This window comes from Vespa mandarinia, chromosome 19 (assembly GCF_050613455.1).
Source record: "Vespa mandarinia isolate Hongniang chromosome 19, ASM5061345v1, whole genome shotgun sequence".
Taxonomy (NCBI): domain Eukaryota; kingdom Metazoa; phylum Arthropoda; class Insecta; order Hymenoptera; family Vespidae; genus Vespa; species Vespa mandarinia.
In genome coordinates this window covers 3,742,884-3,760,000 of record NC_140828.1, presented here as the reverse complement: position 1 = coordinate 3,760,000, position 17,117 = coordinate 3,742,884, and the positions used below count along the sequence as shown (strand labels likewise).

Sequence of the window (17,117 nt, the reverse complement as noted above, 5' to 3'; positions counted from 1 at the left end):
TTCAGCAAGAGATGTTCTAATCAGTTAGGGCAAGCATGGAAACATCGTTGTTTGCTATGTCAGCGTATGGCAAGTGCGTTTAGCAGGTTTTTACCGAATATCTACGTCCGATGGCGAGAATCAACGTGCGATAATCGAAGAAACGTCTCTATCAACGATTATGATCTTACCTATGCGTGTGGCCGCCCGTAGATGCGAGACTGCTGTGAATAGTCCAACCTGCGATTTGCGGATAATTCTACAAATTGCGTTTGCGCTCAAAGCTGGCGTGCTTTGAATTTGAAAATGAAGGTATGTCCAACGCGTGCGTCCTTTATTTTACCTGCATAAATGAAGCACATGCTTTCGGGTATGTGTCAATATGTATACATACTGTCAAATATATATATATATATATATATATATATATATATATGTATATATGTATATATATATATTATATATGTATATCTATACATATTGGCATTATATATAAATATTATTTACGGCTTCTAATTGAATCGTTTTCGAGTTTCTACGAATCGTCGATCGTTAAATACGTGTCATTGCGAGAATTCAAGATAAAGCGCTCGCTTCTTCCTTTTTATAGACAGGATAGAGAAGATTTTTGCGAAAAGACGTGATTCCATTATATACATACCGAGAGTTACATAAATTGTTAGCATCTTAATTTGATTTTTAATCGAATATTCGCAGTTTATTCAATTTTTCTTTTTATAATAAAAAAGATGTTTGTTCTTTTTTGAATAAGATGAGTTGTGTAAATTGTTTATGTTTCTTTAGATGAATATCTTATCATATAGAATTGTTAAGCTTTATATGTTATTGGAAATATTTATTTTAATATTATTATAAATTATTATAACAGATTCTCTTATTTACATTTGGAATGGATTAAATTGTTATATTTTTTAATTTTATTAGATTGTGTATTTTGCAAATGAAATTGTAAATATGTAGATATTTTTTTAATTATTTACACAATATAAACTAATGCATTTTTTTATGTGTATTACCGTAGGGTTTTTTTTGTAAATAATAATAACTACAGATCCACTGCGTTTATTCATATTTAAAAATTGAATTAATGCGCTAATACAAATGAATGTGAAGCGTGAATTGAATTAGTTTTTGATTTTCATTAATTTTTTAGCGTTCCCGTCGATAAATGAGTTAATTTAGAACAGTGATTTCTAAGTCGTTTTCCAAGTCTAATTTATTCGAAAGATATGTCATTTTATTTTATTTTTATTTTTTTTTCTTTTTATTTTTTGTTATGTTTAAGATTTATAATGTGACACGTGAAATTTTATTTAGAAAATGCTGTTCTAAAAATGGAAAGTATCGATGGAATTTCCAATTAACTTTGAAAGAATAGAAAAAAGTTCATTATTTTTATTACGCATTAACAGTTTTAATTATTAAATCGTATATCAATGTGTATGTATATATGTATATATATATATATATATATATATATATATATATATATATATGTGTGTATGTGTGCAAGAATAAATATATTTATTCTGCACAACGACTGCGAAATAAAATTGCAAACAATATTAATACTAATAATAATAAAGTAAAATTGTTATATTCTTCGTGCTGCGTGATAGAATTTATTGAAATTCATGCTTCCATACATTTTTTGTTTTTGTTTTGTTCTATAACTCACGTAATCAGTCGATTATCGAAGGGCACTTATTGTTCATTATTTTTGTACAAAAAAGTTTAATGATATATCATACAAATGAATTTATTATTAAGAATATAAAAGTCCACATTTTTATATAGTGGCATATTATGTAATCTATATTTGACATCTACTGATATAATTTTTTTAATAGATTACAAACTGGCTGAGAAGAGAAGAAACTACTGAATTTTGAGATGAACTCAAGGAAGCTGAACTTTGAAATGAATACAAGAGTGATACCACCATGAGTACTTGCTTTACGAGATTGATGGATACATTTGGTCATTGGATACGGAGAACTACACGAGCAAACATAATGAAATGTATCAAAGACGTAAGAACAAACTATGAGTTTTAAGTTTTATTTTTTAAATCTTTATTTTGAATTTTAAGTGAAATTAAAAAATAACATTTGATCTGCTCTTTCAGTAAGTAAAAGAAAAATATCTTAATGGTATATTATAAAATGTACATTTAATACAAAAACTTGCGAATAATAATAATAATGATAATAATACGTAAGAAATAGCTCTTCCATGGGTTTAATTTCAGGCATATATATATACACCATTGAAACATTATTTTTAAATAAATAACTTAATATTTATATAATACATTAAATTTACTTCTTATATGTATACCTCTCCTTATCATACCTGTGTCTAATTTTTGATCATGATAATAATATATATATTATACAATTTCACGAATAATCTTAATTCTGAAGTAAACGACAACAAAACAAAGCTACCTTAATGGTAGAAAAAGATAGCTAAAACAGTCATATATTACTTATATATAATTACATTTGTTTGGTATAATAAAATAAGAAAACAAATATAATAAGCGTATTAAATTAACAATGGTTCTTTGAAAGAGACCAAGTATATTTAGGGATAAAATGCCATTAATCAAGATTTAGTATTAATAATCTTCTTCTTCATAGCCATATCCATAGTCATCATCATCATCATTTGTAGTATGTCGTCCAAGCATTTGCCCTACTGTCATTTCGGTAGGGTCATCAATAGCGTCGTCTATATAATCTTCTGCTTCGTCCACTGTAAGATAGAAAATTATATCAAATAAACGTATGAAAAGTTAATAAGGAAAACAGACATTAATACATACCAACATTTGATGCATCAAGTGCAGGTGGTGTAGGAGGTGCCATATCTTCCTCCACAGATTCTTCCAATTCTTTTGGACTTGTTATTTCTACCTTACGTCGTTTATTAGATTTTAGAGGACGTGTCTCTTGTGATAATGATATTCCTACATTCTTTGATAATGAAACAGATGTTCTAATAATATGAAACATAAAAAAGGAAAATATAAAAAAAATATTTCAAATGTAAAATATAAAATGTATAAAAACTTTCATAACAACTAACCCTGATGATTTAATCTCCATTTTAATTTCAATCTTAGATTTACATGGTGATTTTTCTTGTTCTTTCTGTTGTTGATTACTTGGACCGTTAACATTCAAACTTTTTAATACTTCATAATTGATTTTAGAAGATATACGTTTCTCTTGCAACATTTTTTCGATAGCTTCTCCTTTATAAAGAAGAATATATAATTTAGTATAGTCTTTTTATATATATATTCTTTGTTTCCTAAACTTTATATTTTAGTTTTAATTTACCTGCAGTAGTAGCAGGACCTTGATTTTTATTTCGTTTTGTAGTACGTCTTCTCTTTTTCTCTGGTTTACCTTCTTCCTTTTCTTTCTTTCGTCGTTCTTCTTTTTCTTGTTGTTCAGTCAAATATTTTGCATTGACTTTTTTCCATAAAGTATCTTTGAATTCAGCTTCTTTTTCTGTCATTATATAGTCGTCCAGTTCGTCATCGTCAATGTCAGCACTGTCAATTTCTCCAGAGAACTGCGATAAATAAGTATTGGATTCTTCTTTCAAGAAGACAAACAATATTATTAAAAAAATGTATATATACTTACATTTTCAAAATTTGTTTCTATTTTATCTTTTGATTCTCTAGTCGTTTCCTTTGTTCCATTTAAACCCATGGATGCAATATCAGGACCTTCAAAAGTTTACAATATTTTGTTGTAACATAAATTATATTAATTGCTAATTAACTTTGTCAACATATACATGCATATGTATAAATAGATCTTACCAAGTCCTGTAAATAACGTATCATTATTACGTTCAAGTAATTCTTCCTCAACATCCGAATCCACATGTTCATAATCAATGCAACCTTTAATAATATTTAAATTAGTTTCTTTAATAAATCTATCAGCATAATCACTTTCTAGATAAGGGCCTGTAAACAAAGTTAAGATTATATACATATTTAGGAAATATACATTGTATGTATGTATGCGTGCATATATAAATAAGTTACAGAGAATAAATTAAAATACCATCTTTGCGTTTTTTTCCTTTTCCAACTTTTTGTTCATCTATTTGTCTGTCAATTTCAGCTTGAAATTCATTTATTTCTGAATCTATATTTTCTAACTGAAATTAATAAAAGCAAATATTACAAAATATAATATATTAAAAAAAATTAATGTAATAATTCTATAGCTTAAAAATATTTGATGTTTTTTTTACTTTTTGTAATCGTTCTCTATCTTTTTTACGAGCAGCTTTAAATGCAGGTGGATCTTGTTCTTCCTCTAAATCAACTGTCATAAATTCTTCCAAAGTCAAGGCACTAGAAGGTGTATCTCCAAATTCCATTAATCTAAGATTCAATATTTTAAATATCTGATTTAACATTAAATATATATAATACACACGCACGCATGCATTTATATATTATTTTTATATTATAAAATAAATAATTTATGACCTTTTACGTAAAGTAGATTCATGAACTTTGACAATTTTTACAATATCAGCAGGGGATCTATTAAATTCATGTAATCGTGCTGCCATTAACAAAGCTGTAATGAAATAATATATATGTATATATTTATTATAACTAAATTATATTTATATTCTCTTAATTAAAAAATATATCATTCAAATTTACCCGCGCCACATAGTCCTGATGGTTTCCGACCACTATGTATGCTATCTCTTTTCATTCTTTGCACTACTCTTAATGCAGTCATTGATACTTCATGAGTTTTTTCACCAAATTCAAGCTTATTTGCGAATCTCATAATATACAAACAAGGATCTAAAATATAATGATTTAAAAAAATATAATATATAAAAGTAAATGCAATACGATTTAAATCATGACGTCAATACGCGGCAAATTTAAAAATTCAATATCGCTATTTAAGTTCATAAAAATACTGTTATCCGATTGGTCTGTTATAAAAGATCAAAATCGACGATACAATATTTGTTTTAAATAAGATCATAAATATATTATTTGGAAAAGTTTGGCCATTAAATAATGGCAGAATAAAGAAAGTATGATTTAAATAAAGAGACATGCGCGTTTTAACTCGGATTATCGACCGATTGCAGAGATGAACGTAACGTGTGATGTTGCCTAACCAGCGCCCGTCTTCCTGGCATGGCGCCTCGGCCCTCGATCTACGTATCTTTATTATCTTAAATTTCTCGTGACTTTTTCATTCGAAACGGCTAAAAAGATTAAGCACCGATTCAAAATAGACAAGAAAAAGAAAAAAGAAGGATTAATAGACAAGAAAGACGTCTCGTCTTGCAGAAAGAGCAGAGATGTCTAACTTATACTCGAAGATCACCGCCAAGCCGTTGCAACGGTATCAAGATAACGTCACGGTCAAGCAAACCAATGCTTGGGTCAACGGTAAGAAAATTATATGAATAAATTAAAAAGATAATGCATTTTAAATTCATTCTGTTTAAATAATGGATATACATGTACATATACCTATATTATATATATAATATATTTATATATACTTATACTATATATATATATATATATTGGTATATATATATATATATTGGTATATATCGAAGAGAAATTTTCTCTTATTGATTTATTTACAAATAATGGATGATCAGTCATCTAATGTTTTTAAAAATTACAATCGTGTTTTTAGTTTTAAATAAACACATCACCCTGAAATAATTCAATATATATAGATATATTAAAAACAACGTTATTAATAATTATATCGCATATACGTTTCATATCATTTCAGATTGATCGTTACATGAAAATATCTAAAATAATGAGTACAACAAATTTATAAAAGTTTTTTGTATATATCTATCTCTACTGTTTGTATATATCTATATGTATATTATATTGAGAGACAGTGACACGCATTCACGTTGATAAGATAGTTCCTGTTATCGGCATGACTACGTTAATCATTAGGGTATCATTTAACAAAATTATATTGCTTCATGTTGAAAGCGCCTTAAATTATGATATCGATATACAGATTAAAAAGACAATTGAATGTTGATTAGAGTTATCGTATACAATGGTAGATAATCGTGTATTTAATCAACGTTGTAAAGAAATTCGTTGATATTTTTTTCATACATTTGATCTTCGCACTATGTGCATCACGTGCAACCGAGAGTTGCACGAATATGCCCGAACAAAAACGGAGCGAGACGAACGTTTCTCGGTGCTCCGCTACCACGAAACGTTTTTGCTATTCAATATGATGCACATACATGTCCCGCTTTAATCGGTACATCTTATTGTATAACGGTATCGAATATTTTACGGAATTCATCAATTTGTTTTGGTGACACCTTTTTTTGCTATGTCGAAACATAGATAAAAGATTTGCTCTAAAATTAATATCAAATTGATGAAATAATGTATACTGACGGTAAATTATTTGTTTTTTTTTTATGACGCGTCAACTTTCGTTTATATTATTTAAGAAATATTATTATTTCTGTATATAATGTGCTACTATATTGTGTATGTACAAATATGATATGCTTTCATGAGATATTTATTTCTTTAATTAAGGTTATTGGTTTAAATGAGAAAATAAGTGCATTGAATCATTGAAAAAATGTCAAGATGGCAATCTAATCAAGAAAACTTGTGAATGTTCTAGCGGAATCTCCGAGCAATGTATCAGATTCCCCACCATCGGTAAGCCCTCTGTCTTCTTCCATTGTATTGCAGCGAGAGGGAATAATAAATCAGCCCCCTAGTGCTCCTACATCACCACTGTCTTCCTTATCATCGCCCGTAACTCATTTGAATCTTTCATCACCCGAAGACTGTACACAAGATCCTAATTGGCAAGCAACAAAAACTACGGTCCGTGAACGTAATGCTGCTATGTTCAATAACCACCTCATGGCAGATATTATTTTTATTGTTGGTAGTCCAGGTATATAATCGTTCTTTCCTTCTTATAATTTAATAGAATTGATAAATATATTATAATTATATATATTGAATTTTAAGGTATTTGAAATGTTGAATATATTATAAATAGAAGATGATGTTTGTTACAGGTCATACACAAACTATACCAGCGCACAAGTATGTCTTAGCTACTGGTAGTTCCGTATTTTATGCTATGTTTTATGGTGGACTAGCAGAAAATAAACAAGATATAGAAGTACCAGATGTAGAGCCAGCAGCTTTCCTTGCGCTGTTAAGGTATGTAAGAGATATATAAAGATCATGCTTAAAAATTATGGAATTACAAATTTCATAGCAGAACTTCACTATTTTTAAAAGAGTCTTATTTCAGGTATATGTACTGTGATGAAGTACAACTAGAAGCTGATACAGTTTTAGCAACCCTTTACGTTGCTAAAAAATATATAGTTCCACACTTAGCACGTGCATGTGTCAATTATTTGGAAACAAGTTTGACTGCTAAGAATGCATGTTTACTTCTAAGCCAATCTCGATTATTTGAAGAACCAGACCTTATGCAACGATGCTGGGAAGTTATAGATGCTCAAGTAAGTAATAATCAAAAGGTATTAAGTACCATTACTTTAAATACAAGCTTGGACATGATGGTAGATGAATCAAATTTTCTTAGTGATCATGATTATCATATTCGACATTTTTATTCTTACGAAGATGTTTGTATCAAAGATAAATTCAAAAAGTCACAATATGAACGTAATTATCAGAAAAAATTAAGAATAAATGACACTCATGAAAGTTCCAAAAGTAGAATATCATTAGTACCGCACTGTTTAAGTTTATCTGAAATTAAATGTTATTCCTCTGCAATTGATATAAATAAAGAACGATTACCATATACACTTTTTCGTACGCGTAGTGAGCCGTATTTTCCAGGTAATAAACTGGACATAGAAATCACACAAAACATGATGTATCGAGATAGTTTTATAGAAGATTATGAATGTATGAAACACACAGTAAATGTTAATGATCTTTCAGATAGTAGATATAGTAACAATCATGATTTATCTAAAATAGTAGTAAAATCTAATGGTGTAATTATGTAGAATTTATCTAATAATTAACCAGATAAGGAAAACCTGTTTTACAATTAAAATTAGTTTTTATTATAAAGATTTCAAACATTATCAAAATTATCAACATTATTAAAGATGCTTTCACTTTTTAATAATCCATGTTGCAATCGGTTAATATTATATTTCCTGTAACTTATATCGCATTGTATTTTTAAGTTTGTTTTTTATATATTACTTGTATATAGCACTGAAAATATAAAACTTGTAGAGATAAGTAACTACAATAATAAAATACCATTAAAAAAACATGTAATCTTTATCAAAAATGTTGCTTTATAGAAAAATAAATGCTTTTGAAATTTTTTATGTAATATTAGATTTTAAATCTTTTTTGATATATTATTTTATTAATGAATGTAGTTTACTTGCAATTTTGTATATTTACACTTATATTTATGAAACTAAAAAGGCTTCACAATAAAAGTTATATTTTATTTATGTATTGTGTCCCTCCATCATTTAATTTTAATAAAAAATTAAATGTAGATATATTAAGACTATATAAGTTTTCATTTTTAAAAACAAATATTCCTTATCTGTTTAAAAAATTTTTTAATATCGAACTTTTTAGAATCTATTTACCTACTTAATAGATATTCATTTTACATGTCCCTGCTTTTGCATTTTTCATAATATACTCGGTAGTGATCAATTTTTCTGTGATAGTAAATATATTTTCAGGTTCATTAGATAAAAGCATTATGAAATTTAAATAGAGAATGTATATAAGATAAAAGCAAAAATATGAGCTTTATTCTATAGAAGAATTATAAATAATATTTGGATTTTTAAAGATAATTTTTAACAATAATTTTTCGGGAATAAAAAATTTATAACTATGACAAAATAAAAGTAATATAAAACATAATGAAAAACTGAATTATTTATTATTTATACAAGGCCCTCGCACGTGCGTGTATAATTATTATAATTTTTAGATTTAAATATCATATATAAAAAAAAATCTCAACAGAGAAAATTTAACTACATTTACTGAGAACAGGATATCCATTGAAAATTAAATACACTATAGTATTCTATTTTTGCATGATGTATTATTTAAATATCTTCAGCAAGTACTTGTATATTTAAATTCATGTAAATTTATATTAATATCTATTACACAGGCAGAAATGGCACTAAGATCCGATGGTTTTGTAGACATTGACATTCATACACTTGAATCTGTCTTATCTCGAGAAACATTAAATTGTAAAGAGATTTATGTGTGGGATGCTGCATTAAGATGGGCTTCTGCTGAGTGTTTAAGACAAGATCTTGAGCCCACATCCGCGAATCAACGACAATTATTAGGTGAATATTTTTAAACTTTTTAAAAAGAATTAGTTATATTATTTCCATTCTTTATTTTAGGATCTGCCTTGTATCTAATTCGACTTCCAGCTATGAATTTAGAGGAATTTGCTAATAGTGCCGCACAAACTGGTATACTGACACAACAAGAAACAATAGATGTTTTTCTACACTTCACTGCAAGTAATAGACCGATGCTGTGCTTTCCCACAAAAGCTCGACAAGGATTAAAAACTCAGGTACGCATAAAAAATATTAAATTGTCCAATCATTTCTCAACACAAAATAATTTTTCTCAATGTCATATTACTTGAAATAAATTATATAGGTTCATCATATAGTTCTGCCTATTCTTTTGTTGATAATGTTTTAATTAATATATTCAAATTTGGCTTCCCATAAAAATTGTAAAATTTATTGGTTTAAGTGACATAATCATTTTCATTTTATTTCTTTTTTCCTTTTTTAAATTTTTGTGATCTATATACTGTATCTATATAATGTATTAATAATTTATTTTGTACCATAAAACGATCTTAATTATGATTGCTCTATATGTATATAAATTTTAAGATTTTATGTGCTTGTAATAAAGTATTTACTGATCTACGTGAGAACTGGAAATTTCTTTATAGGTTTGTCATAGATTCCAATCATGCGCTTATAGATCAAATCAGTGGCGCTACAGAGGAAGATGTGATTCAATCCAGTTCAGTGTTGACAAAAGAATTTTTGTGGTTGGTTTTGGTTTATATGGAAGCTCTACTGGTGCTGCGGACTATAATGTTAGAATAGAACTTAAGAGGCTGGGCTGTGTCTTGTCAGAAAATAGTACAAAATTTTTTTCTGATGGATCAAGCAGTACATTTCACGTGTACTTTGAAAATCCTATACAAATAGAACCAGAGTGCTTTTATACAGCAAGTGCAATACTCGATGGTGTAGAATTAAGTTATTTTGGTCAAGAAGGTATGACAGAGGCTACGGTTGGCAGTGTAAACTTTCAATTTCAGTGTAGTTCTGAAAGTACTAATGGTACAGGTGTTCAAGGTGGACAGATACCTGAATTGATTTTTTATGGACCACCGTCAGATGATTGATGTAAATTTATAATGTGAGTAACACTTTAATCAAAGTGTTTTCTTTTTGCGAACAAAAAAAAATCTTGTAGGTATTCAGTGGCTATCATTTTAAACGAAACTTGCACACTTCGTCAGCCTGTTAAGTGACAAGTTAAATTTAGTAGAGTGAAATTCTACTGTGTGGGAATTTGCACATGATATGTATATTCTATGATGAAAATAGTTTAGTACACAGATCTTGTATTAAAATATACCCACTTAGTAGAATATTTTACTCTATGCACAACTATATCTTGCAACAGAGAATGTATTGCAAGCAATATTGTCACTCTACAGATTTTAGTAAATAAGCAAGTATGACAGGTGCACTTTAATCTGAAAGTTTTCAGAATATATTCTTTGCTGTCATATGAAAAAGAAAAATTTATTTTAGAAACAAATAGTGTTCAATCTTAATGGTCAGATATTATAAAAGTAATAAAGCATAAAAATAAGGCAATAAGAAAAATAAATATGTATTAATAATAATCATTTTACGATGACGGCAGTAGTAAATCAATTAGCAATTTTTCAATCGTTTGAAAATACATACGTTGTAACATAACAATGTATAATAATCTTAAATTTCAACAAAATGGATGAATATTTTTGGAACTGCATAACTGAGATATTTGTAAAACAAAACAAAAGTATTGTGTGGATTATAAAATATTGTCAAAAATATCTCATTTCGTGATGTAACACTAATTTGAATTGAAATAACTTAAAATACTTCTCAATACTATCTCAATTTCTATCTTATCAATTTCTATCTTATCAAATGAATCCATATTACTTTGAATAACAAAAATATAATTTGTTAATTTGTTATCATAAATTGTATAAAAATGTCAGTATTTAAATAACATAAAAATATAATTCTGGTATTAATTCCATCTAATAAAAGTAAACGCATAATATGTAAAAACTTAGTTCTATAAAAGAAGCATTAAATTAACGTTAATAATTCTTTTATTGTTTATTTTTGCTAATATTTGTATATAATTATCACATTTTTTACCTGAATATCAAAATATAACCACAAGTTTAGTTTATCTTTGTACAATACATCACATATGTAAGTGTATATATTAAAGTATTAAAAGTAATGAAAAAAGATAAGAGATAAATAATTGTTCAATATAGTAAATAACAATATTGTAAAATAGTACATTTATCATTATTTTCTATCTTTATTGTTATTAGATTTATTTATCATTTATATTTTTTAGAATATGTGTAGAAATGAAATTGTTTTCTGCTTAATGGCAATGAAAATTGTAAATATTTATAATAAAAATATATAGAAATGAGACCTATGTAATGATAAAAATGCATTGTGAAAATTTGTATCATATGTGAGTTTTGAAAAAGGTAAACATCATTTGAAGAGAAAAAAATTAACTATTAACTGCATCATTGCTACAGAAAAAAAAATATGATTTTTCTGGTCCTGATGAATTTGGATTAATAATTGTTATTCTTGCAATAAATTTAATGAATATTTAATAGATAATGATTATTCAATGAGACCTAATTCCTTGAAAGTATCGTAAAATTTGTTAACCAAATATTATTTAAATCTATTATTATATTGACTCTTATCAAGTTTAACATTGCAAGAATACATTTTAAATTGTAACAAGTCTTACATTTAGGCAGTAAAAAAAAACATTATTATAAAACATTATCAATCTTTGTCTAAATTTTATCTTATTTCATAATAGAAATGTAAAAGTTTTGATACTGAAATATTATAAGAATTTTTTATTTAAGTTTATCTACTAATCATATTGACCAATAATACTTTGTTAAGTACAAATATATATATATATAAAATATATTAATATATATATAATATATATTATATATATATATTAAATTTTTTAATAATTCATTATAATAAGTGCAAATACATATTCTTTAAATTCAAGTAGAGGTTACTTTAATTAAATGAAACAGCCGTAAAAAATAAATTTTTGAAATAAAAAATTAAAATAATGTATCATGCAAAATATAACAATTTATAATAAATACTTACCTACTGAAGGTATATTGATACATAAGGCTTGTGTGAACCGCAAATACGTCCGTCCCAATTCATGGACACAAATTTGAAGAACATCACTGATATCGATAAGCAAATCTTTGTAAGTCATTAAGAAATCATAAATAAATAATTATACGTAAATCTAATATTACTTATAGTTTACTAATATATAATCTAGAATTTTCTTAAATAAAAATATATATAAAGGATACGAGCCGTGCCTTCAGTGCGACAAGTGATATACACACAGGCTGCATGATTGTGAGCTTGTTTTCTTCCACGAGTCAGTTGTCGGCTTAATGCCATTTTGTAAAAATTAACAGATATATCGATGCAATGCTGATTGAGTCTTATAACAAATAAAGAGAATAGAATTAGATAAATATAAACATTATATTTCCAAGTTATATTGTTGATATTAATAATAATTAGTTAATTTATCTAGTCACCTTAAATATAATTATTGATAATAAGAAAAAAGAATTATGAAACTTACTGTAATTGCATACAGAGATGCGTTATTCCTTTTCTTGCATTTTGTAATGTGATACCTCTTGATTCTTTTCCACTAACGTGATATGCTAAAAAAAAGAAACAATATATTAATTTGACTTTATTACTTCATCACGCAGTATAATTACATATATGGATAAATCATATCAAATGCATTAGATGAAAAACACAAATGGTAGATTTATATTAAAAGTATTAAAGATAATATACCTGCACCAAATCCTGTAGCTCCACCAGTACTGTCATTTGCAACAAATTGTCCAAGGACCATCATATTGCCAGATGGGGATTCTTCAAAAGTAGTCTCACTGACAATAAGTTGGTCCTCCAGTACAAATCCACATTCTGTACAAACAGCATCGCCTCGTGCAGGGTCTGTCTCTATGTCTATAGAGCCACAATTACGACATTTATTCCCTGACATCTGCAATATAAAGTTCGATAGACAATTGTTAATAAAAATGAATTGTTAATACTTATTAAAATAGAGATATTATAACCTTTACTTTAGTTGTCACACAAAATGTAAAAATACATATATTGATACTGTAGAAAAAAATTGTTATGTTAATTTAAAAAAAATTTGTGCTACGACACAAAACTAATTAATATCCTTTTTTCTTTTTTTTCAACACTGTTTTGTGATACGAATAAAAAACTTTGCATCTTTTTTATTTCCATCACATGCGTTTGACATTCTAAGTTCATAAAGATACGTAAGTATTCTCAGTTAAGGTTAATACAACTTAATTTTTGATAAATACAGATACATTATGCACAGAATACAAACACAGTAAGGAAAAAATATATCCATGTATAGGAATTATTTAATGATCATTATTGTTTTATATTAAAAAACATTTTATATACCTTTATTAGTTGTTTTTAACTGTAGCCAATAGTGTTTAATACTCGGCGGCACGAATTCTTGCTAACTCAAGTAGAGCACTCCGAATTTGTAATTCCAAAAACAAAGGTTCAATTCCCATCAATTTCTCTCTCTCTCTCTCTCACTGTCTAGTTGAAAAATATTTTATCAATTATATTAATATATAAACTATTGAAAATGATATATACATATATATATATATATAGGAATACCCATGCGGGGGCGCGCGCACACACACACACAACAAAGAGAAAGAGGGAGTACAGATTTATTATAATGCTGCAAAATATTGTAATATTTGGAACTACGTACATATACTTATACACTTATAATAAGTGGCGTTAGTTGACGAACCCTTTTCTTTTCTATCGATCATTATTTTTTGATATATAACGAAGTGTCATATAGTGTAATCTTTATATGTGACAAGATAGTTATAGATTTAAGGCTCTTCATTAGCCATGGATTTTTAATGGTTTACTCTATCAATGAGAATAGGCGTAATTCTTGACTGATTATGATGAACAAGAACTCATTTTAAAGATAAAAATTTAATCTACGGCGCCTTTTTAACGAATTTTTAAAAAAGCTTTATTTTCTTTGAAAAAAATCGTATTAAATAATGGTATTATTTCGAGAATAGTTTATGCACAAACAAAAGTTTTTCCAGGAATTCGTTAAAGAGGTGCTATAGATTAAACCTTCTTAAAAATGAGACCTTGTTCATCAAAATTGGTCAAGAATTACTTCCGTTCTCATTGATATCGTAAATGCTGTTTTTGACATTTTTCACAAAGAAAAAGTTTAGTACTGTGGCGCCCCTCAAAATTTGTGACAAAAGAGTGAAGCTTGTACTTCCACTACTGCTTTTCATATACACGCTTGAATGGTGTATGTTTATGTTCGTGAATTAGCGATTGCCTACTTGGTTGTGTATGTAAATAGCTGATGCTCAGATTTGTTGAATATTTCCAAATGTAAAGAAATGCGTTTCATGATACTTGCACGGAGAAGCTACGATAACTCACTCGATCATTTTAATGAACTTTGACCAGATGATTCTATGTCAAAAATAAGAAAATATGTGTCCAATCATTTATGTTAATGAACTTGAATTTCCAAAATATTGTTAAATTTTGAAAGAATTTGTAGTTTTTTTTAGATTTTAGACACAGATAGACAAAAAATAGAGGTTCTATAAGCAATTTATAGCGTATTGGTAAGCGTCTAGATTCGTAATACAGGAATCGTAGATCGAGGCTAAACGATTTCTGATGTTTTTTTTTATTCTATCAATGTAAACGAAAATAACGAATTAACTTACTCTTTTTCTCTTTATTTGATAATTTAATAAGATATTACTATTCAATCTCTCTTATATTTATTTTCTCCACAGATGGCTGACGTGAAACTGATGATTTGTGCTAGATAGGAGAAGAAGATAACAGCAGTATAATTTTAATCGATGACAAATGCATATTTGAGAATATAACTTTATCAAGAGGTAGCACGGTTTCACTTGTCACCTCTTCACGTATCATGTGATCCTGATACAAAACAAATGAATAACAACAATTAAAGGCAATTGAAGATACAATATGTTTTCATTGTGTTTCGGGCCAGTATAGATCTCAGTATAAATTTGATTTCTACCTGGCCTGCAGATAAATAATCCATAAATATAGTAATTTTTTTTCCATATATATACAAATTTATTGTATGTTTGGTTATACTTGGCATAGATCTTTTCATTATTTTGTTTAGAGCAGTAATATCTCTTGGCATGTATATAATTCTAACTGTTTGAAACGTTAATCCTTGTGTAAGAAATCTTGTAAAGTGTATCATAAGATCGTAAAAATTTCAGTATTATACTTCAGTATTGTACTTCAGTAAATATACAATTTATAATTAAAATCTTTTTTCTTTTTAATTTAATTTAATTGTATAATAAATAAAAAAGTTAATAATAACAAAAATATTGATATATGTTGGATGTATTTTCAGTTCTCTTATTTCACTACATTGAGAACAACGCTTGGAGAAGAATAATATGAAATTTTTATAGACATATTTAAGAATTCTTGCAACATTCAAACATTTTGTGGTTAAAAAAATTATACATATCCAATAAAATGTATTTTGTATTATATAAAATTACATAATATTGCGTTACATTATTGTAAAGTATAAAATATTGTATTATACATTATATTACATTGTATTATATACTATTTATATTTTAATATATGTTGTATTATACTTATAGTATAATAAAGCGTAGTTTATATGATATAGCGAATATCTTTATAATTATCGAATACAATGTACTTTCTGTGTATTATTTAAAGAAAACGAAAATAAAAAAGTTTAATGTGAATAGAAATCAAATATATTTTTTATTAGATCCTATCATTCCTCATCCAAAACAGACATTAGTCAAATTATTCGTCTGATCCAAAAAACTACAATCGGAATATGATAAATAAGTGACAAGATTTTAGTACTGAATTGATGTACATCAGGTAAGTGAGAAAACTTCACAAGATATCATAATCTTGCGTGCCATCTGTTTGTACATCTCTGCACATCATATAATCCTGATACAAATCTTGATTTATAGGAAAAATTTTTGCGCTTTCCGTAATTTGAATTTTGAAGTAAGATAGTATAAAATACCAGGAGATGGCACAATTTCGTATACCATCTCTTCACATGTCATATGATTTTGAGACAAATCTAGATTTGCGGGAAAAATTTCAGCGCTTCCGTAATTTGGATTTTTAAATAGGATATTCCCATAATTTAGATTTTTTAACACAATATAACATTTGGAAATGACATGATTTCGCGTACCACCTCTTTGCACATTATATGATCCTGATACAAATCCAAATTTGCGGAAAAAATGTTCGTTTTGTCCATAACTTGGAATTTATTGGAAATACAATAATGACATTTCGAGAAGAACAACGATTTCGCTTATGTAGGTCGTATAAGGAGAATAATGGTAGGTTTTTATTGAGTACATTGAATTTCCATTCACGTAAAATATTTATTTTATTTTATAATTATAGAACTACTTATTTTATCATATATA

At 27.1% G+C, this 17,117-nt stretch overlaps 3 protein-coding genes across 6 annotated transcripts in view; 2 read left to right on the top strand and 1 right to left on the bottom strand.

Annotated features, from left to right (window-relative positions):
- Positions 1-2,038, top strand: part of LOC118449391 (uncharacterized) — a 10,282-nt gene extending 8,244 nt beyond the window's left edge. The window contains exon 8 of the mRNA XM_035883896.2: positions 1,851-2,038. Coding sequence (XP_035739789.1) covers positions 1,851-1,866 — 16 coding nt within the window. The 3' untranslated portion in view covers positions 1,867-2,038. The remainder of the gene's footprint in view (positions 1-1,850) is intronic.
- Positions 2,039-2,325: 287 nt separating this feature from the next.
- Brf (Brf RNA polymerase III subunit) lies at positions 2,326-15,471 on the bottom strand. Of its 3 annotated transcripts, XM_085662855.1 has the most exons (17): positions 14,736-14,834; positions 14,330-14,499; positions 13,999-14,145; positions 13,339-13,552; positions 13,112-13,196; positions 12,828-12,964; positions 12,607-12,711; positions 4,712-4,861; positions 4,529-4,622; positions 4,288-4,420; positions 4,095-4,191; positions 3,845-3,994; positions 3,663-3,748; positions 3,351-3,588; positions 3,094-3,262; positions 2,831-3,003; positions 2,326-2,760 (listed from the first exon to the last, which is right to left on the bottom strand). In XM_085662855.1, exons 4-17 carry the CDS (start codon positions 13,550-13,552, stop codon positions 2,624-2,626), a joined length of 1,968 nt encoding a protein of 655 aa, XP_085518981.1. In that variant the 5' UTR covers positions 13,999-14,145; positions 14,330-14,499; positions 14,736-14,834; the 3' UTR covers positions 2,326-2,623. The 3 variants fall into 3 exon arrangements, with proteins under 3 accessions (XP_085518981.1, XP_035739777.2, XP_035739774.2); XM_035883884.2 differs by lacking the exons at positions 14,330-14,499; positions 14,736-14,834 and adding an exon at positions 15,342-15,471; XM_035883881.2 differs by lacking the exon at positions 14,736-14,834 and having other exon boundaries at positions 13,999-14,141; positions 14,330-14,488.
- lute (BTB/POZ domain containing protein 3 lute) lies at positions 5,173-11,509 on the top strand. Of its 2 annotated transcripts, none has more exons than XM_035883889.2 (7): positions 5,173-5,467; positions 6,714-6,995; positions 7,123-7,270; positions 7,365-7,581; positions 9,258-9,444; positions 9,505-9,683; positions 10,080-11,490. In XM_035883889.2, the coding sequence occupies exons 1-7, from the start codon at positions 5,377-5,379 to the stop codon at positions 10,542-10,544; spliced, it is 1,569 nt and encodes a 522-aa protein (XP_035739782.1). In that variant the 5' UTR covers positions 5,173-5,376; the 3' UTR covers positions 10,545-11,490. The 2 variants fall into 2 exon arrangements, with proteins under 2 accessions (XP_035739782.1, XP_035739783.1); XM_035883890.2 differs by lacking the exon at positions 5,173-5,467 and adding an exon at positions 6,339-6,476 and having other exon boundaries at positions 10,080-11,509.
- Positions 15,472-17,117: the final 1,646 nt, after the last annotated feature.